This window comes from Rhinolophus hipposideros (assembly GCF_964194185.1).
Source record: "Rhinolophus hipposideros genome assembly, chromosome: 11".
Classification (NCBI taxonomy): Eukaryota; Metazoa; Chordata; class Mammalia; order Chiroptera; family Rhinolophidae; genus Rhinolophus; species Rhinolophus hipposideros.
This window is the reverse complement of record NC_138057.1, coordinates 73,613,983-73,634,601: the sequence shown is the minus strand read 5'-3', so window position 1 is coordinate 73,634,601 and position 20,619 is coordinate 73,613,983. Positions and strand designations below refer to the sequence as shown.

Below are 20,619 nucleotides of genomic sequence, written 5' to 3'. Positions count from 1 at the left end.
CCAAGATATGGAAACAACCGAAATGCCCATCGGTAGATGACTGGATTAAGAAGCTGTGGTACATTTATACAATGGAGTATTACGCAGCCATAAAGAAGAAAGAAATCTTATCATTTGCAGCAACATGGATGGATCTAGAGAACATTATGTTAAGTGAAATAAGTCAGAAAGAGAAAGACAAGTACCATATGATCTCACTTATATATGGAATCTAAAGAAAAGACTATGTGAATGAACTAATCAGAGACAGTTTTAGGGACGCAGAGAAAAAACCGAGAGTGGTTAGATGGGTGTGTGGGAGGGGGTTGGGGATAAGGGGAAAGGTGAAGGGATTTGGAAGCAGCTGGTAACCACAAGATGGCCTCAGGGTTTTTTTGAAAATTAATTTGGGGAAGGTATTCTATAATGTTGTAAAGATTTTGTTGGGTATCCAATGGACATGCGTTCTATTTGGGAGACCACCTCAGGGATACTGTGGATACCTGATCATGGCATTGTACACCAGAAGGTAAACATTAATGAATGCCAACTATAATTTTATATATATAATGTGATGGTTCAGTGTGAGGTCGGAGGGATAGTGGATGGGGGGAGGGGGGTTCACAGTATGAGGGATATAAATGATGAACGTCTAAGTATTACCTTGTTTTGTACACCTGAAACTAATAAATAAATTAATTAATTAAAAAAAAAAAGAAATGTCTTAACAACAGCGCTGGGGCAGGGAAAGTATAAGGTGATCCTGGAATATCTTTTTATGCCAAAAATAAGGAGATACTCAAAACACAATGGGGACATGTCAGAAAGACACAAAGGTGAGCTCGAAGGGGCAAGGGATTTCCACTGGTCATATCTGGGACAATCTGTGAATCAAAACAAATAATGATAGCAAAGGATTATAACCCATTGACTAAAACAGGAAACCATTTGTTCAACTAATATAAATAAGTAAATGGATAAATTAAAAGTTTGATGAGGAATGGGATATTGATATATACCGTGTTTCCCTACCCGGACTATCAGCTCTTATGTGTCTTTTGGAGCAAAAATTAATATAAGACCCGGTCTTATAGAAAATACGTACTAAACACAAAGGGAAAACTAGTAACCTCATAGTAAAGACATCAGGTAAATGAATCAAATGATCAAAGTAAACATCAGTGATAAAATGAACTGAAATCTCAATCAATAGACAACATCAGCTAATTGAGTGACACAAATCTAGAAATGATAGGAACTGTTCCAGACTGCTGAAGACTAGAGACTAGAGAGTCAGAACTAGAAGCAATCTGTGATTCTGAGCTGGTTATTTTGCTCTCAGGGACATGATAGACATAGTTGACAACACTTGATGGGATCTGAGGATTAGATAATAATGTAGTATCAATGTTAATTTCCTAATTTTATATATGATTCATTGTGGTTATGTAGGGGACTATCCTTTGTATTTATGGATGATGGGGCATAATGTTAGCAACTCACTCGCACATAGTTCAGAAAAATAAATAATTTTGTATTGTCCTACAATTAGTCCGTAAATTTGAGATTGTTTCAGAGCAAAATTAAACATGGGTGTGCACCCATGTGAGGTATGACCAAAAAAAAAATGCGGTGAATGTTTAAATTAAAAAAGAATTTGTTACAGTACAAGACACATTGCCATTAGTCCTCCTCGCTTCGAACACACTTATCCCATTGTTCTTGCCACTTTCTGAAGCAGTTCTGGAAGTCCTCTTTCCTGAGTGTCTTTAGTTGCACTGTCGTGGCCGCCTCCATGTCCTGAATCGATTCACAACATTTATCTTTCATGGTCATTTGGACTTTGAGGAAGAGCCAGAAGTCGCATGGTGCCAGATCCGGTGAATTAGGCAGATGAGGACACACTGTCATGTTATTGTTTGACAGAAATTGCTGTACCAGAAGCGATGTGTGACATGGAGCGTTGTCACGATGGAGGATAAAGTAAAGACCCTCACGAAAGAGGACTTCCAGAACTGCCTCAGAAAGTCTCAGGAACAATGGGATAAGTGTTCGAAGCGACGGGGAGTATTTTGAGGAGGATTAATGGCAATGTGTCTTTTACCGTAGTCATTTTTTTAAATTTAAACATTCACCGTATCTTTCGATTACACATCGTATGTGTATTTCCCTCCTCTGTGAGATACTTGAGTAATTTATCAGAGTTCAGATTGAAACAGGCTTTTGATCTGGGCTCACCTTCTTTTTCTTCTTCTTTAAATTCACTCTCAAAAACAGTTACCGAGCAGCAGAGAGGGCCTTGGGCTTGAACACAGAAAGTGGAGCAATTTACTACCTTAACTCGCTGATTTGAAGCCAAGTTGCTCCACCCTTCAGAGCCTCAGTTTTCAATCTGTAAAGTGGGGTAGTTGTGAGGATCAAACAGATGACAAATGGACACAAATGTAAGCTTAGTACTATTATATCACTATAGAGATTCCACAGGGTGGGAAATGTTTTTTTGGATCATTCTGCAAGCAGTGCTTTTTTGAGCCTTTTAAAGGTGAATCTCTTTTCAGTTGAATAATTTGTGCTGCTTTGTATTTCATTTCACTAATTAAAATGCACAGCCACCGTCCTATAATGCATGTTGTTCTGCGTAGTTCATTTTTATCTTCCCACAATTGGAGATTGCCGTGTGTATCCAGTGAATACTCAATAAAATTAATGGAGGGTAATGATGATGAAGACAAGATCGATAGTGTCGTCGTTACCTCTCCCCACCGCCCCTGCCCTGTAAACCAGGATTGTGTGCACCTAAAAGTTGTTGCTATGGAGTCGAGAGGATAGATTTGCTGAGAGCTTATGGTATATGATCCATCAAAGGCGGTCATAGTCGGTGTCTCACTGTGTAGAAAATGTCAGACTTGGTAAGGAGGATCTGTGGGGCTCTTCTGTTGAGCCATCAGCTGTGTCTTTTGCCCCAGCTGACTTAGACAGCACACCTGTTCCTGTTCTGGGGCCAGTGCCTCCCCAACCCCCCAGCTCCCTGTGTGCCTAGACCTCCCTGACGGTCTCTGACGAGGGGCTCAGCCTTTCTTTTGTGACTGAGGCCTTTTATTTCTTTCAGGAGAATCAGTGGAATGAGCTTCTTGAAACTCTGCACAGACTTCCCATCCCGGACCCAGGAGTGTCTGTTCATCTCAGTGTGGTAAGTGGGGCAGGATATTAGCAATCACTGAAAAGCCACTTCTCTATGAACAGTAAAAAGGAGTGAGCTGCACAGGATCATCTTTTGTCGTCCGCACCTTCCTCACCCCTACCCTGAAAACTCTGAGACCGCTGGGCTCAAGACCGGCAGGGAGCTGTATTTCTTCCTTTCTCTAGGATCCCATGTCCCCAGGTTCCTCCTCTCTTCCTGGCTGTCATCCCATACCACTAGCGTCTCCTGGATGCCAGATGCTGGGCTTCGAGTCAGGTGGCTGGCCCCTGCCTGCCTCTTCAGACCGTCCTGGGGTCCCCTGCCTCATGCTTCGCCCCTCAGCATTTCTGTGCATGCCTGTTTGCTAAGGCCCATCTTGCCTCCCCCTGAGCCTTCATCACCACCTCTCTCCTGTTTAACAAGGTACCCCATATTTATTCTTCAGAACTCAACTTGGGTTTTAATTCTGAGAAATCCTGCTCTGACAGCCCCCAAGGCTGAGCTAAGGTTTTCTTCTTTGTCCCCAGCATCTTGTACACTTAGCAGTACTTAGTCACGCCACTTGGGAGGATCTGTTTTCCTGTCTCCCCCATTAGACTGCAGGCCCTCTGAGGACAGGGATGGGGCATGCCTAGCATAGCTCCTGGACTGCAGTAATTGTTTCTCTGAACTCTGTTAAATACATGCTACCTTTTCTGTAGTGTGTGCTAGGGTGGAAAAGCCTCCGAACTACAAATTGGGAGATTTCCGTCCTAGTTGTCATTTGCCAGTGATCTGAGCGATCTGTGTGTGTCCTTATTTCAGTTACTAGAATTCTCTAATTCCCCAGGTCAAATCCTGTGACCACCTTCATCAGTGTTCTCAGGTGGACATCCTTTGGCCAGCAGTTGATTATGCAGGGGCTATTTCCCCTCTGTTGTGGGGTCTGAATGATTAAAAAGTTTTGGCTTTCAGCTTCATTCAAACCAGGTACAGTCTTGGTGTTCAGTGGTTATTATCTTGGCATTTGCCCTCTTAAAGAAAATGAACATATCTTATAGGTCTTTTTCGTGATGAAATTGAAAGCAATATTACTACCAATAAGCTAATAATAGATCTACTATTTGCTAAGTTCCTAATTTATGCCAAGTATGCATCTCTAATGTTCAAAACGACTACACACAGATGTTACCATTCTCATTTCATATAATAGATGAGGCTTAGAGAGGAAAAGGTACTTGCCCATCCAAGATTATGTGGTTAATAAGTGAGAAGATGGGGGTTTTCAAATCCAGGGATCCTTCCAAGCCTATATTTTTTCCACTAGGCCATGAGTGATGAAAGAAAGGGAGGAAAGAAGGAAGGAAAAAAGGAAGTTGTAGAGGTTTTATGCTCACATTCATAACACATAGGAAGGAAAAGGAAGCTTGTTACAGAAATTCACGTAAAGAAGACTGTCTGGCAGATGAAAAAAAATGAGCTTTAAACCTGCCCCCATCATTGCCAAATAGCTCGGCAACCTTGCCTCTGCTTCTGCCCCTTTTCCTAAGCAGCTTGATCTCACCACTTTAGTCTGTAATGACATCCGACAGGTAGCTGTGGGTAGCTTGGCTGGGTCACCAGCTGGTGGGGAGCAAGGGCCACGCCTTCCCCTGAATGGCTGCCAGGCCTGAAGGACAAGCCATCGCAGGGGCAGGAAGAACTGTTGGAAGGGTGTAACTGTTTCGTGCCAGTGGTTTCTAGGAATGTTTCTGACCTCCTCTGGTCCCAGCATTTCATGGGCGATGGAGCAAGACAGAATTACAAAGGACAGCTTGGGGACAACTCGGTTTTGGAATTGCATTGGCTCACTATTTACAATCCATTGCATCTGTAAAGGCAGATTTTTTTTTCTTTCCTGTTCACAAGGAATTCCTCACTCCATGTGGCATTTCGGATATTAAAGCGCGAGTCTCATCTAGATTATAAAACCTGAAATGTTGATAAAATGGCAGTCCTGGACTTTTTTTGGTCTTTAGTCACAAGAGAATATTTCTGTGTGTCTGGTATAGATAGATGATTGAGAAAAGTAGAAGTGTAATCTAGCAATAGATTACAAAAGGGAAATAATAATTTTCTAGTAAAATACCATTTATAGAATGCTAGGCACTTTACATAAATAACATTCCTTATACCAGTTCTGAAGTAGTTATGCCCGTTTACAGGTTTGAAGACTAAGGTTCTGAGTCGTTAAGTGAAGTTGCCTAAAATCACATAGCTGTTAAGTGGTCGGTTCTCTGGTCCCTGTTTCTTCCCTGTCACTGTGCCAGCCATTACTTTGTGACTCCCTCACTGTGTGGGCATCCCATCATTGAACATTTCCTGGAACTTCCTTCTAGCCATTCGGAATAGAAGTTGGTAAATTTGTCATCAAATTTAACCTTATATTTTACTTTTACTACTGTAATCCTTATTGTTAAATTGAATTAATTGTTAACTAGTTTCCATGCTACATAATCGCTATTGTAATCCTTCATAGGTAATGTTTTGGCACCGACCCACAAATTTTGGAATAATGCATTGCAGAGGGTTTCTTTAAAGTTATCTTTTTATAGTATATTTTTTACTTGTTAGTATATTATTTTAATGCAAGTGGCTTTAGCTATAATTTGCACATCAAAAACACTGGTAAAACAGTCTGTTATAGTGGAAAGAGCATAGCTCTAATTATCCTAGTTTTGTCACTTACTAGCTGTGTGACCTTAACAAGTTACTTTACTTCTCTAAGCCTTAATTTCCCCATTTGTAATGTGGAGATAACATCTACCTTAAAATTTGTTATGGAAATTAGAGATAATATTTATAAAGGACCTGGCATAAAGCCTGCGAGGTAGCAGGTATTCAATAAATGTCTGTTGAATATTAGACAGATAGCTCATACTGTCATTATTGTTATTGTCGTTATTGCACTTGTTCCCTGGGCCTTTTATTTCAGGAAGGCTATACAACTCAGTTTTCTAGAGACCTACTAGTTTTGCAATTATCCAAGAATGGTAGGGCAGGAGAACTTCCCGAAATGTCCCTTGGGGGTCCAGGTTTGAACCTTGGCCATGGCTGAGCTGACCTCTGCAGGTGCCCTTTGCCGGCCTTTGTACAATCCCATCTTTAATTGACCAGCACCAGGCTCCTTCCATTCCTGCTTTCCGTTGTTCTCTGAGTCTTTAATAGCACAGAGGAAGTGTCACCCGTTCAGCCTGTTGTCACTTCATTCAGGAACACATGCTTGTTGCATACATGGATATGCCTCCTTGAAAGTTCTTTGAACAGGTCAGGTGTTAACTCCACGGAGCTGGGCATTGCGCTCCCTTCACTGGAGATTGCACTGGACGTCAGGAGGCTTATTTGCAGAGCATGCAGAGCAGAGAGAACTCCGTTGTTAACCATCTGAAATGGTGTCAGTGCAGCCGGCCTTCAGCTGGAGCTCTCCTTAACACATCGCTTGGGCCTTCAGGGCAGATTTTGCCCGCAGCTTGTAGGTGGACATAATCTCAGATGCTAAAATGAAATGGCAGGTTTGGTTAGTAAAGACCATTGGCGAGTGAACCTAGTGATATTTGGTCTCTAGAGTCCACTTGCCTCATTGAACAGTAAATTATGAAGCCTGAAGCTTTCATGTGTTCAGAAGCCTGCCAACACTCTATGGCAATTTAGTCTTTAACCTCTCTGAGCTATTCATTTCTGTCTCCCAAAGAAGTTCATCTCTCAGAGAAAAGAACTCCGCCTCTCCAACCGATGACTTAATGCATCTGGCTTTTATCCATCATTATCCAAAGAAAACACTCCATAGACATTTTCTATGAGTGAGGCTGTTTCCTCATCTGAATAAGGAACTATCTTGAGATCATTTACCTGTTTTTTTGAATAACGTGCTTATTGCATATTTTTGCCAAAATAAACAGCTTTTGCTTTTCTTTTCCAGCATTCTTATTTTACTGTGCCTGACATCAGAGAACTTCCCAGCATACCTGAGAATGTGAGTACTTTGGAGAAAAAAATTAAAATTGTATTCTTTTTTGTTTTTTACTTATTTTTATAAGAAAGTAAAAGGATATATATTTCCATTATAAAAATACTGCATTATAAAGGCAAAAACAAGTAGAGACTATTTGAAAAGTATCAGAAGTATAAAGACAAGGAAGAATTGTTATTCATATTTCCCAAAGGCAATCAATCAGCTGTTAACATGTTGATGTCTCATTCTAGTCTTTGTAGAATGTATTTTTTTGACATAGTTAAATTCACCTATTTCCTAAGCATTTTTCCATTTCATTTATAAGAATCATTTTTTTGGATGCATAATATTCCATTTTCTATATAGTTTACTTAGCTGTTTCCTCACCGATGCATGTTTAGGTGGTTTTTAGTTTTTGCTGTTGTAAATAAAATGTTTCCACATAAAGATTTTTCTATTAAGGTAGATTTACTCAAGTGGAATTGTACTTCTACTATGTTTGTATATTCACTTTTAAGAGAGTAAACTGAAGTATCTGTGGGTGTAAGTGTGAGGACCCCCACCCCACTTCTGAAAGACTGAGGGTAAGTGAACTTGAGTCTGAGGGAACAGAGGTTAATGTTTGCACTCTGATGAGGTGAATGACATATCTAGCCTAGCCTGAAGACACACTTTCAAAATGTTTTACTCAAATTATATTTTGTACTATGCAGAATTAAATATAGAATTGCTATGACTTTAGGCACTTGATTACTTTTTCTAATTGTGGCAAAATATACATAACATAAAATTTACTATTTGAACCATCTTTAAGTGTATATTTCATTGGTGTAAATGCATTCACATTGTTGTGCAACCATCACCAATATCCATCTCCAGCACCTTTCATCTTTCCTAACCGAAACTCTATACTCATTAAATAATCCATTAAACAACAACTCCCCATTTCCCACTTCGTCCTCAGCCTCTGGCAATCACTATTCTTTCTGTCTCTATTTATTTGACTACTCCAGGCACCTCGTCTAAGTAGAATCATACAATATTTGTCCTTTTGTTCTGGCTTCTTTCATTTTGCATAATGCCTTTGTGGTTCATCCATGTTATATAGCATGTGTCAGAACCTCCCTCTTTATAAGGCTGACCAGTATTCCATTGTGTGGATATAACATACTACATTTTGCTTTTCCATCAGTGGACACTTGGGTTGTTTCTACCTTTTTGGCTATTGTGAATAACGCTACTGTGAACAGTAGGATACAAATCTATTCAACTCCCTGCTTTCAATTCTTTTGGATATATACTTGATTACTTTTAAAAAACACTGGAATGAGCAGGAGATTCACAGAAAGGAAATTCTTGTAATTGAAGGAAGGAAATTGAAGAGAGGAAACTGTTGTTTATAGAACAGACAAATTATAAATGTCAAGTAATTAAGTTTAATTAATGAAGGTTTGTTACCGTAGATTGTGGATCAGAGGTCTGGCTACTTGGGGGATTGGGTCGGGGGCTCTCAAATATTGGTGTCAGAATCTTTTTTTTTTTGACTAGTTATTTTTCTCTTATTGGGGAATATAAGTTCAATTACTAGTGTTCTGGAAGCTGAGTGGGGGTGTTGGGTTATGGTATATCAACATTTAGTATGTAACTTTTATTTAATGCACCCCCGGCCCCCCTTTTCAACCTAATGCTTTATCCTCTATTTATCCGCTGGTGTCTCCCAGGCATTTCTGGTTCAGTTCTTCTAGAAAGTGAATATTTATTCTTCTAGAGCAGGGGTGTCCAAACTGCGGCCCGCGGGCCAACTGCGGCCCGCGGGCCAACTGCGGCCCATGATCCATTGTTAATTGGCCCGCAGCAAATTCCAAAAATATATTTAGTTTACTTAAAGAAACCAGGTGAGGCAATACGTACTTCACCTCCAGTGAGTGGCCTGGCTGTTTGTGTATTTTACTGCATATGGCCCCTAGTGAAAAACGTTGAAAAAAGTGTGGAAACCCCTGTTCTAGAGGGATGGCTGGAAGGCCATTTGACTAGCTGAGTGAGCTGGGAGAGGAGAATCTTGGGATTGAATTACTCTTACTTTCATTGGCATCCTTCCCGCAGCCTTCAGAGGTCCTGGTGTCTCCAGTTCCTGAACCTTTTTGGAGTTCTTTGGTGTGATTTTGGCTTGATGCTTACTGTCCTATCCTCTGGCCCCCGCCTTAGTTTTCAGCCTTTTCTGAGCCACCAAGTCTGTCTCCTTTGGTTTTTCAACCTCAGTTGGTACTCTTGACAGCTTGGGCCAGATAAATTTTTGTTGTGTGGGACTGTCTTATATATTATAGGACGTTTAGCACCATCCCTGGGCTCTACCCACTATGTGATGATAACATACCCCCACTCCAGCTGTGACAAACAAAAATGTCTCCAGACATTGTCAAATATTATCCCCCAGGGGCAAATGACCCAGGTTGAGAACCATTTCTTTAGTCACATCTGCTTTCTGGCTTCCAAAGACTGGATATCTTTCTTCCGTTTACTATCTTTTCTCCTGTTTTGGCAGTTTATGTCTTTTGAAATTCTTTTGACTTTTTTTGGGAGGGAGGACATGGTATCAGGAGATAGAAAAGACAAATATCCATATATTTTACTGAAAATCCCCACAGTGTTTTAACTATGCTTCCCCTACTAATAGACATTTAGATAGTTTCTAATGTTTTGCTGTTATGAATAATCTTATAGTAATAATTATTGCCTAAGTTAGGTTCTTTAAAATTTTTTTACTTTAAAAACTGAGAATTCCTTAAGAATTTAAATTTAAGGTACCTGAAAATTCTGATAGTTTCTTAATTTTCAAAGCCACAATTACTGAGATTAGAAATAGCTTGAGAGAAAAAAACACCTGTCTTCGTAGCCCCACCTCCAATCCCTGTCTGAACTGTGTGCCACCTCCCCTGTCCCCACCACTTAAAAAATTTACATTCTCTTTGCTGGTTTTGCCACTGATGAACCAATTTTCTGTGTATGAGCCATTGTCCCCTAAATGCTCCCTTACAAAGGGAGCGTTAAAAGGCTGGCCTTGTTTGTTTCTAAGTGGGAATAATAAAACACTCTGCTACACTTCTAACATACTTGGTTCCATTTAAATCCTTCCAGCTTCTCTGTTCTCTGTGAGAGGTAGACGTGAACCCTGAACCCGTGGTACAGACAGGGCCCCAAGGCTCACAGACCTGAGGTTACCAGCCCAAGGCCTGTTCCTAAGTGGGATGTAGTCACCCAGGTTTGTAAGGTGCCAAAACATTTTGTTTCCATTATACCCACCCACCCACCCCCCCACCTCCCTACAGTTGACTTTTGATATTCATGAGGAAAAAGAAAAAGAAGTGATTTTTAAAAAATATGTATATATCTCAAATATGAAAAGAAGCAGGCAAAAGCTTTTTCTCCAAGGAGAATCTGAACTTTTGTAGGACCAATTTGTGTGATTTTTTGACATAGAGTCACTACTGAGCTCTAGCCGTGTTGAAATTTGCATTTTAATCTCTTGGTGATTTTTCAAGGATTAATTTAAAATGACTAAATTCCTGCCTTACAAATTGAAACAAGCAATAACCACGGGGTTGTGAATATGAGCTAGTGTATCGTGGTGGAGAGAACATGAGTTTTGGAGACACACACTGGGTTCGGCCATGATGAGACCTTGAGCTCCTCACTCCGTTCTCTGAGCCTCACTGTTTTAATCTAATAAAGAAAAATGGGAGGAATTAATGAAGTATTAAATGTATAGTGCCAAGTTCCATGCCTGGGACAATAGAGGTGGTGCTTTCGATGGTCCTTTACTCTTCTTCCTTCGGCTTTCTAGAATCCTTGAGGTCTGAGTTGTGGCTAGACGCTTGGGAACATTACTCCTAAGAGCTTGTCATTTCTAGGCTTGTGCTGACATTCTTGGTGGTGAAGACCAATATTCTTCCTTTCATGGAGTGTGCATTTGGTCACAAAATTCTCTTAGCAGGTGCCCTTGACACCAGGATTTCTGAAGCTTGGAAATGGTGTAGGGAACGGAGTCCAGGACTCCAGTGTCTGTAAAATGGGAGGTGTCTGTAAACATTGATTGACTATCTCCTGTAAGGGACGTAATGAACTTTAGCAAATAAGCAAAGAAAAGGGTAAAAGGATTTGGGATATGGAACTTGAATCTGTCACCAGATAATCTTACTCTTCTGGCGAGCTTCAGAGAAGGGAAGAGAGAGAGAAAGGAGCCAACAGCCAGTGAGGATCAAGTCAGGCACTGTTTGTTACATCAGGAAACCTTCACAGCAGCCTTCCGGGGTGGTGGTTCTCCCTGAGGAGCTCTGAAGAGGAAACAAGCCCAGAGACGCGGAGTAACTTGCCCCTCGTCACCCAGTCAGTAAATGCTAAAACCAGGGTTCACTCTCAGGTCAGTCTGACTGCAGCCCTGACATGCTAACGGGTCCTGGGCCTCCGGCCCCATGGCTCCCTGTACTTTGTGAGAAATCACTCACCGTAAGTGTAATTAAGGACGTGAGTATTTGTTCAATACCATCACTCCTTGCTAAGGACAGGAATCAGAATTTTTTCCGTCACTGCACTGTACCTAGGACATAGTAGACGCTCGGTATGTATTCCTGGAATGAATGAATGAGCAATGCAGCCACCCCCAGGAGAAGGAAGAATAACAGTTTCTTTCCCTTGGCTTTTGGGCCGTTGTGTCTGCAAGACATTAATGAAAAGCAAATGTGGAGAATTAATTTTTTTCCACTTTCAGATGCCTGTTAAAGTTATTCTTATTATTTCTACAACTTCTTTGTAAAAACGTTTTCTTTTTACTGAAAAACCATCACAATGTAATTGCTCATCAGGGTTTTCTCTATCAAGATAACAGCTGTAGGAGTGAATTTTATACAGGCAATAATTAAATGAGCATAAATCTTTATAAATTTTAAACAATTGACTTGCATTAAAAAAATGTCACAGATCACGAACAGATATCATTACATTGCAAACAGACTGTAGAATGGATCTTTTTTTAGCGGCCAGGTTTTGAAGTTTGCTTTTGATTAATGGATAAGCATATAGACCTTCATTTGAAATATTAAACAAACCTGTCTTAATTATCTGGCCAGTGTCATACCAAGTGGTTAATGATGCGAGGAAAGCATTTAGAATGGACACTTAACATGTAACATTGCCCAGACTCCACTTTGTCAAAAGATGCACCATGATATAGAGAAGATTTATGAACTCATCGTGACTTTGAAAAACAAAGTTGAGGTGGTAGTGGAAGACCTATTATCAAGTACGGAGATTATAGAGAATTCCATTGTTGCTCTTAAGAGTTTGTCAGGTAATTGTTTATTCTAATGGTTTTTCCATTCACTCAAAGGGATAAAAGTTGACCTCGGGGTAAACTCTGCTTTCTTTCCTATAATATACTTCTCTGATTTGATTGCTTATGTGAGCTTGTGGGGTTCTCTCTTTCTCAGACAGATTATTTTAGAATCTAAATTTATAATTCCCTTTAATCCCGCACAACTAAGGGAACCTAAATTCTTCTTTAAAAAAAAGTCGATTGAGGGTTTTAAAGGTTTACATTATGGTAAAATAACCTGAGCAGGAGTTCTTTCAGGAAATAAGACCCGTTGACAAAACCCATCCTCTTGCCTTACGAGCCTCCTCCAGACACAGCACAGTAAGACACAGCACAGTAAGTCTTTATCATCTGTTCTGTGTATGAAGCTGCAAGTCACAAAGACTAATAAAATGACAGACCGGGGGGCGGACGAGCATCTGTTTCGAAGGCTCCAAGGAGCACCCAGCTTAGAGTCGGTTCTTTGGTTTGGGGATTATCTCATTTCTCTAAGGTATTGAACCTAAGACGCCTTTTCTTTAAGCCCCACTGTATGGGCCCATTCCACCTCCCCGTCACCACCCCCACCCCCACCTGCTTCCTAACCCCGGGTGTGGATCGCAGTGAAGTCCCCAGCCACCTGGATCGCACAGGAGCCCGCAGGGGCAGCTAGAAGCAAGCTGCCAGAAGGAGGTTTCTCCTAGGGGAAAGAAATGGGGTTTGGTCAACTGCCCTCCCTTCCTCTATTTCTGCATTTAGAGGCACAGAGGGTTAGAGCTGGAAGGGACCTTCACCACTATTTCTTTGCAGACGTGAGAAATGAAAGCCTGGAGAACCGAAGGGGCTTGTGCTGTACATGCCTCTTCTGAAACTCAGCGTCCAGGCTGCTGTGTCCCTGTGAAGCAGAGACCTTCCTTGGACTTGAGCCCTTTCCAGCCTGGGGAGCGGTCTGCTTTGTACCCCGCCCTCCAGAGTGGGCCCATAACATGTAAATGCTAGGCCGATAGGAAGATGCTCAGAAGGACATAACTGTGTATGTAGCTGAAATAATGCTTAAACTCCATAAATAGTAAAGGAATGTCCTTAAGCTTAAAAACATACTGGCACTAAGAAAACTGAGCCCTTTTGAGTGTGGGCACTGGGAACCGGTCCCTCTAAGGAAGGTTTTCCTTTCCTAGCAGGTGAGACACACGGGGAAGTAATTGTCGGGGAATAAAGGGGGTGGTTATTTAGGCTTAACCATGATGGCGTTCTAATCCAACAGCGTGTTTGACGGGATGGGTGGTTCTGCAGTAGGAAGACTGATCCTTCATTAAATAAATATACTGGCTCTTTAGAAAACTGGGCAAGTGGACAGGTGTGGTGCTCAATAACCTGGAAGTCTGGCGGTCGTCCAAGATTCTTCCTCCCCTACTTCTCAAGTCTGATTCATTGGTCAGTCCTGTGATTCCACTTTGCAGAAATCTGTCACATCCCTATCCAAAGCTTCCATGTGAATAGTTTGTTTGTTTGTTTGTTTGAATCATTCTTGCTCAGAATCTGGCAATAGCTGTTAACTGACTGCCCTGCCTCCTGCTTACCCTCAGGACCGCTAGGAAGATCTTTCTGAAACACAGATGTGAGGCTATCACGATCGTTTAGCAGCTCCCTGTTACCCATGGGTAAAGTCCAGGCTCCCACAGCTCCCCTGCCCAGCAGACCTCTGCCTTTGCCTGGAATATACTTCCCCCGTCCCCCAAGTCAACTCCGGTTGGAAGGCCCAGATCGAATATCTTCTCGGGCACGTCTCCCCCAACCTTCCCCCATATCCATCCAGCAGAGCTGAATCTGCCCTTCTTAGCGGGCCCTGGAATGTGTGTAGCCTGGAACAGACTACTTTGTACACTCAGTTTCTGGGTCTGATGCCAATCCCATCCCCAGACTAAGCTTCTGGAAAATGGGGATTGTGTTTAGTTCATCTCTGCTGGGTTCTGCTCCCAGGATGGTACTGAAACATGGTGGGAGTTACATAAGTGTTTGTTGATTGGCTTGGTTCTAGGAGACAGAAACAGGAGCTTGAAGACTCAGTTCCACTGAAGCAAAATGCTAGGAGAGTGGCATACCACATGTCTTTTATAAATATAAGCTCACACTATGTTCTGGCTTCAATCTTGACATAGGATAACTTGCTATGGAAGCCTTCTCTTCTTATTCCCCATTCCCTACACTCTGACCGTACCCATCTGAGAAGTACCATTGGACTGCTGTGAAATGAACACCTGCTTCTGTGTAGAGTCTCTCCCCACCCCTATCACCTGGTAAACAAACTCCCTGTTTGTTTATACTTTTAATAACTGGGCACCGATACCTTTAAAGCTCCCCCTCCCCCCGCTACTTTACCTGACTCTGTGAGTCGCCAGTATCAATTCTTTTTTCTGTGGGCCCTTCCCCCTTACTAAGTACTTGATCACTTCATCTGACTCAGACCCCGGTTTTCTGAAGTCAAATGCTATGTTCTTCCTGATGTATCACCTCGTCCCTCTTCCAGGCTGGTGTGTCCCTCTGCAGCACACTGCTTACACTTGAGCTCCGCAGCAGTCGTCTTCAGTCCTTCAGGTGCTTTTTCCACTCATTGATTCTTTCTTTCATCAAACTGCTACATGATGGGATATGTCATTTTTATCCAACGGGATCTCGGTCTAGTAACAAAAACATACTTGTAACTGAGTGATTATAAGATTCAGACAAATTGCCATGGAAGCGCAAAGGGGAGCTTGACAAATGAGGAGTCAAGGAAGCCTTCCAGGAGGAGGTGACATTTCAGTTGGGTCTCGAAAAGTAAATGGGTATCCTCAAGAAAGAGAACAGCATTCGAGGCAGAGAACACAGCAGAAGTACAGGCCCCTGGGTGTGAAAAGGCGTGGCATGTCTGAGAAACTGAGGATTGGTGTGGTTAACTGCTGGGCACTTTCAGATGCCAGGAAGGAGACCCCTCTCTCCAGGGAGTTTTCTCCTGAGTAAGGCTTGGTGGGAACTACATGTACCCCGTGTAGATGCTTCCAAGGCCCACTCTGCCCCACAGGTACTCCATGGCTGAGCCAAGTCCAGGGCTGTCACCATCCCATCCACTCCCACCCGCGCAGGCCGTGTCATCCCAGAAGGAAAGAGGATGGGGAGGAAGCAGATAAGAAAGACAGCTTCTGTTTAGACACAAATATCTTGGTAATCAGCACAGATGGGATGAGAAATACCCAAAAAAGTACATGACAGTTTAGAGAGAATTTGGCTAAATGTTATATATTTTTAACATACCTGTGTAGAGTTTTTGGAAAAAGCACCTGAACCTCTCAGAACATGACTGGACCTGGGGGTTATGCCTCAACCAAGGGGTGTTTTTGTGTCAGAAATGGTCCTTTCCCCATCCACAAAAGTATCCTTGTGATTTTTTTTTTCCTCCCACCAAAATAAGGCACAGGATTTGTCTCTGACGCTGTGTCTCCTTATTTGGACGGCAAGCTGTGTAACATATTTCTACCCAGCGTGAAGCTTCTTGGCAGACTCTTGAGGCCACGTTTTGGTGGCTTCAGAGTTATCTTTGGATCTGTCAAAAGTGCTAATGGGCTTTCTGGCCTTCTTTAAGCTTCTCATTTCTATTTTCTTTTTACTTCTATCCTCTCCTAAAAGAAAAATTCTTGTAATTCATCAGCAGTAGAGCGTTTTACTGAAATGCTCAGCTGAGGGCGGGCCTTGTATTTTTGTTTGCGAGAATAGCTCTGCCATGTCACTGCCTTCAGAACAAACCCCACCCTGACATCAGTAGCTCAGCACGCCTCAGTCCACTGGGCAAGAGATAAGCTTGTTGACTAATTTAGACTGCTTTTCTTTTTTGTTTTGTTTTGCTTTTCAAGTTTGTGAAGAGGCAAGTTAGTGCGGGGGTTAGAGGGAGAGTTTTGGATTCAGGAGACCTGGTTTTGAAACTTGGCCCTTTCTAGCTGGGTGACCTTTGGAAGACTACTTAACCTTCCTGAGTCTCAGTTTTCCCATCCATAAAAAGGAGATGATAATGCCTTTCTCGGGGTTTGGGGGAAGATTAAGAGAGAACAGAGGTAAAGTGCCTATTGTCTGGCGCATAAGGATTACTCAGTAAATGGGATCACAATAATTTTTAACGGAAACACTTTTTCTCTTTCTTTAGGCATACTTTGATCCTTCTTTGTTACTATGTATGCTTTCTTTTTCTAGAATACAACTTTACTACTGTTTTTAGTCATATCAAAGAAGAGCATAGGTTTAGAGACAAACCCATCCAAGACTGAATAATACCTTCTCCATTTGCTGTCTAACCTTGGTCAAATTACTTCACTTACTCGGTGCCGCTATTTTCTTATCTGTGTACAGAGATAATAATACCTGATCCAGGAGTGCTTTCAAGGTTAAGAGAAATAATATATATAAAGCCTTGTATATTGTAGATAAAGCACTTACATGGGACAGTGTAATGTAAGGGACAACGAATGGGCCATAGAGTTGGACCTGAGTCCAAATTCTGATTCCTCCAGTTACAGGATCTGTCGCAGACTCACTTTATCTATATATTAGAAAGAATAATACCTCAGTGGATTTTTGTGAAGATTCCATAAGATTTTACATACACTGTACTGACACAGTGTCTGGTACTTGGTAGGTAGTCAGTGTATGGAGTTATTAATTCATTCAGTCACTGTTTATAAAGGTCGATGGTTAACCTGGTACTTCAATCAAACAATAATAATCGTAAGATAAGTGCCCATTCTTATTCCCAACCCATAATATTGTCGAAAAGCACTTTATACTATTTTGCATGTAAAATCCACCTGGTTTACTTGAATTTATGGGCTATAGATCTTTCATCGTTATAAATTACAACGTTCTTCCCACCCCACCCCCTTCATTTTCAGAGGATTATATTGTGTGGCATTGAAAAACTGGAACATTGAAGAAATTAGCATATTCATGTGTATTATTAAAGTCAGGTGGGTATAGAAAGGGTTGCAGAAATGAAACACATTACATTTTTCTGAAATCTGTAGAGTACCAATCTATAGTACTAATTAAAGGAATGAAGCCCAGGCTACAGACAAAAGCTAGTTAAAACACTGCTTTGTCACAACTTGCTGCTGCTTGTCTTTGATTTTTGGTTTTTCCTTTTGAGTGAAATACCTGGAAATTGTAAATCTTCAAAATTGCTTTAATTCCAGCCGAGTCATTTTAGAGATTGTAAACTGGGGAGGCGTGGTGACAGGAGAAGAGTGTGCCTGGCCTCTGTGGGTGGCATCTGTTGGACAGAAGCAGGCTGTGTGCCAGAAGCCTTCTGGTCCCTGCCACTTCCTTTGGCCTGGAGGGTATGGCACGGTGCGTTGGGCAAGTTCTGGGATCTGGGATCAGGAGAGCTGGGCTGCAGTGCCATCGCTTATTGGACTTTTTGATCTTGGCGTATCTCTCTGAGCCTTGGTTTTCTCATTTGTGAGGTTGTAGACTTCCGGTCCTCTTACCTTTCAGAACTCACACAAGTAGGAAAAGCAAGGCAGCGCTGGGTATGACCTCAGAGTGTAAACGGTAATCACCCCATAGAGGTCAGTCGGCTCCATCTCTCAGGTCTCTTCCTACTTTGCATTTCCTGATTCTATACACGAATGGGATTTGGTCTCCCAGGTAGACAGTAGGACAGCGGAAGAGGAGAGCATACGCTCTGATTATTTTCTGTTTCTCATGCTTCTGTGTAGATACTGCTTGTAATAAGAACCCACAAAATAAGCCGCACCTCTGCCCTTCCTCTTTCTCCTAGAGAAACCTGACGGAGTATTTCGTGGCTGTAGACGTGAACAACATGTTGCACCTGTACGCAAGCATGCTCCACGAGCGCCGGATCCTCATTGTGTGCAGCAAGCTCAGCACTGTGAGTAGGCAGTCTCCAGACGGGCTGTTTCATTGCTTTACTTTAATGGGAAGATGTACCAGAAAGAGGAAGGACAATGTTAGAAAACGAAATCAGCCACAGTCCGCTCAGGATACTGACATGCCATTTTCATTAACTCTTTATGTTCCTTTACAGTCCCAGTGCACACTCCATTCATTCTTAGAGTTTTACAGTCACCTTAAACACTTCTTCCATTTGCCCGTGTGCATGCTTCCACAAAAGCTTCCATCGTTGTCATTTTTTACATGTCTGTGTCATATTCTGTTACTACTGAGGTGGCCTCGTGTACCAAGTCTTTCTTGATGGCCATGTAGGTTGTTGGTAGTTTAATCCTTAGTAGATAACACTGCAGTGAACATCTTTTGGCTGCTCTTGACCATATGATATAATTCGTACTCTAAGAAGTGGGGCCACCAGGTCAAAGGACGTGATAAGCACTGTGACTTACGTACGCACTCCCAATCAGGCTGCGCTTGTTTCCAGTGAGATGTTACCAGCTGTATCTGAGTGTACCACTTTCACTGCAGCCTTGCCAGAATGTGTGTGTATCTTTGCTAATAAAATAGGCATAAAATGGAATCGCAGGTTTGCTTTATTTTTCATTTCTTTGATTAGAGATAACTGACCTCTAACCATAGATTTATTTCCCGTTTCTATTTTGTTAATGGCTTTTCCGATTTATCTTAATAGGTGTCTCGTTTTTGTTGTTTTAAGTAAATTGGAATGAGCTTTTTTATATTGCAATAACTTTTGTGATATGTATAATTTAAATATTTTTCACATTCTTTTTACTTTAGTTTTTTAGCTTGCTAAGTATAGGAGTTTATATTTTTCCCAATATTCTACTATGAAAATTTTCAATCAGAGAAAATTGAAATCATTTTATAGTGCGCACCCATATGATTTCATCTAGATTCCGCCATTAGCTGTTTATTACGCTTGGCTTTGGTGCATATTTATTCATCTATCCATTAATTTATAGTATTTTTTGTTGTATTTCAAAGTAAATCACAAGCATCAGTATTCAAGTATATCCCCCTCAAATAATTGAGTATGTATATTGTTAACTGAAGTTCAGTATCTATTACAGTATTTTTTTCTTTTGACGTAAAACATACAGAAATTGACTGGGAGTAGAATGCCTAACAGGTACCTCTCTGTTAGAGAGGGTAGATAGACTTTCTCATAGTGGGAATTTTTTAAATGAAGGGCCTGTGTGTTTACCTATGAATACAAGGCACCTAATAATGAAAACTTTCTGAGGCTATTAGAGGTTTTTTTTTCATGTTTTTCATCATAACTTCATTATTTTATTATTTCTTTGGTATTGTTTGCTTATCAAGAACTCACAATTTTTTGACAGCCTACTAGTCTCCTAGCACATAGTGGATGATAAATGCATGGCCTGTGGCCTCAAGAGAAAAACAGCCCCTAGTAGACCTCTTGCTATGTTTTGAATTTTATTTTAAACTATAAGTGCAGTTCATCATCTCAGGGCCTGAACACCCAGACTGAGTTTCGAATGACACTCAGAATGACAGCACTGCCCACCAGATTTATTGTTGTGACTATGAGGCGAAACAGAATAAGAGTCCATTTGAAAAAGTCTAGTGCGTCAACAGGTACTGTTGCTTTGGAGCATTACACTTGAGTAGAACAAAAATAGGACATCCTATCAGTAGAGTTAAATTCCCTATAATATAATCAGGATATTTTTGAGCCCTTAATCTGTGCCAAGCACTGTGCTAAGCAGTTTGCATATATTAACTCATTTAATCCTCACTACAACAGTTTGTAGTAGGTTCTGTTATAACTTTTGTCTCACAGATAAAGAAGAATGTAGCTTCTGTGTGATTTTGTTTAGATAAATGTAGATTTAACAAACAAGTTATTTCTGCTCCTTCCCAACACTAAAATGAAATAAAGGAATAAATCGATAAGCACAAAGAGCAGATGCAGCAGAAATATTTAACATCGTAAAAAGAATACTAGTACTAATGTTATGTCAGCATTTGAAAACTAAGGTGAAATAGACAGAAAAATATAATTTACTAAAATTGAATCAAGAAGAAATAGAAAAATTGAGTAAGTCATTTAATTTATAGATGTTGAATCAATACATAAAATTTTTTCCAAAATACTCAGCCCAGATAGTTTTATAGGTATGTTTTATCAAACATCTCAAGAAACAGATAATTTCAATTTAG

General features: G+C 41.1%; 1 protein-coding gene across 2 annotated transcripts in view; it reads left to right on the top strand.

Annotated features, from left to right (window-relative positions):
- Positions 1-20,619, top strand: part of DENND1A (DENN domain containing 1A) — a 481,754-nt gene that overhangs the window by 224,374 nt on the left and 236,761 nt on the right. For both annotated transcript variants that reach the window (XM_081067070.1, XM_081067071.1), the window contains exons 7-9: positions 3,089-3,169; positions 7,098-7,151; positions 18,281-18,391. In XM_081067070.1, the coding sequence (XP_080923196.1) occupies positions 3,089-3,169; positions 7,098-7,151; positions 18,281-18,391 (246 nt within the window). The remainder of the gene's footprint in view (positions 1-3,088; positions 3,170-7,097; positions 7,152-18,280; positions 18,392-20,619) is intronic.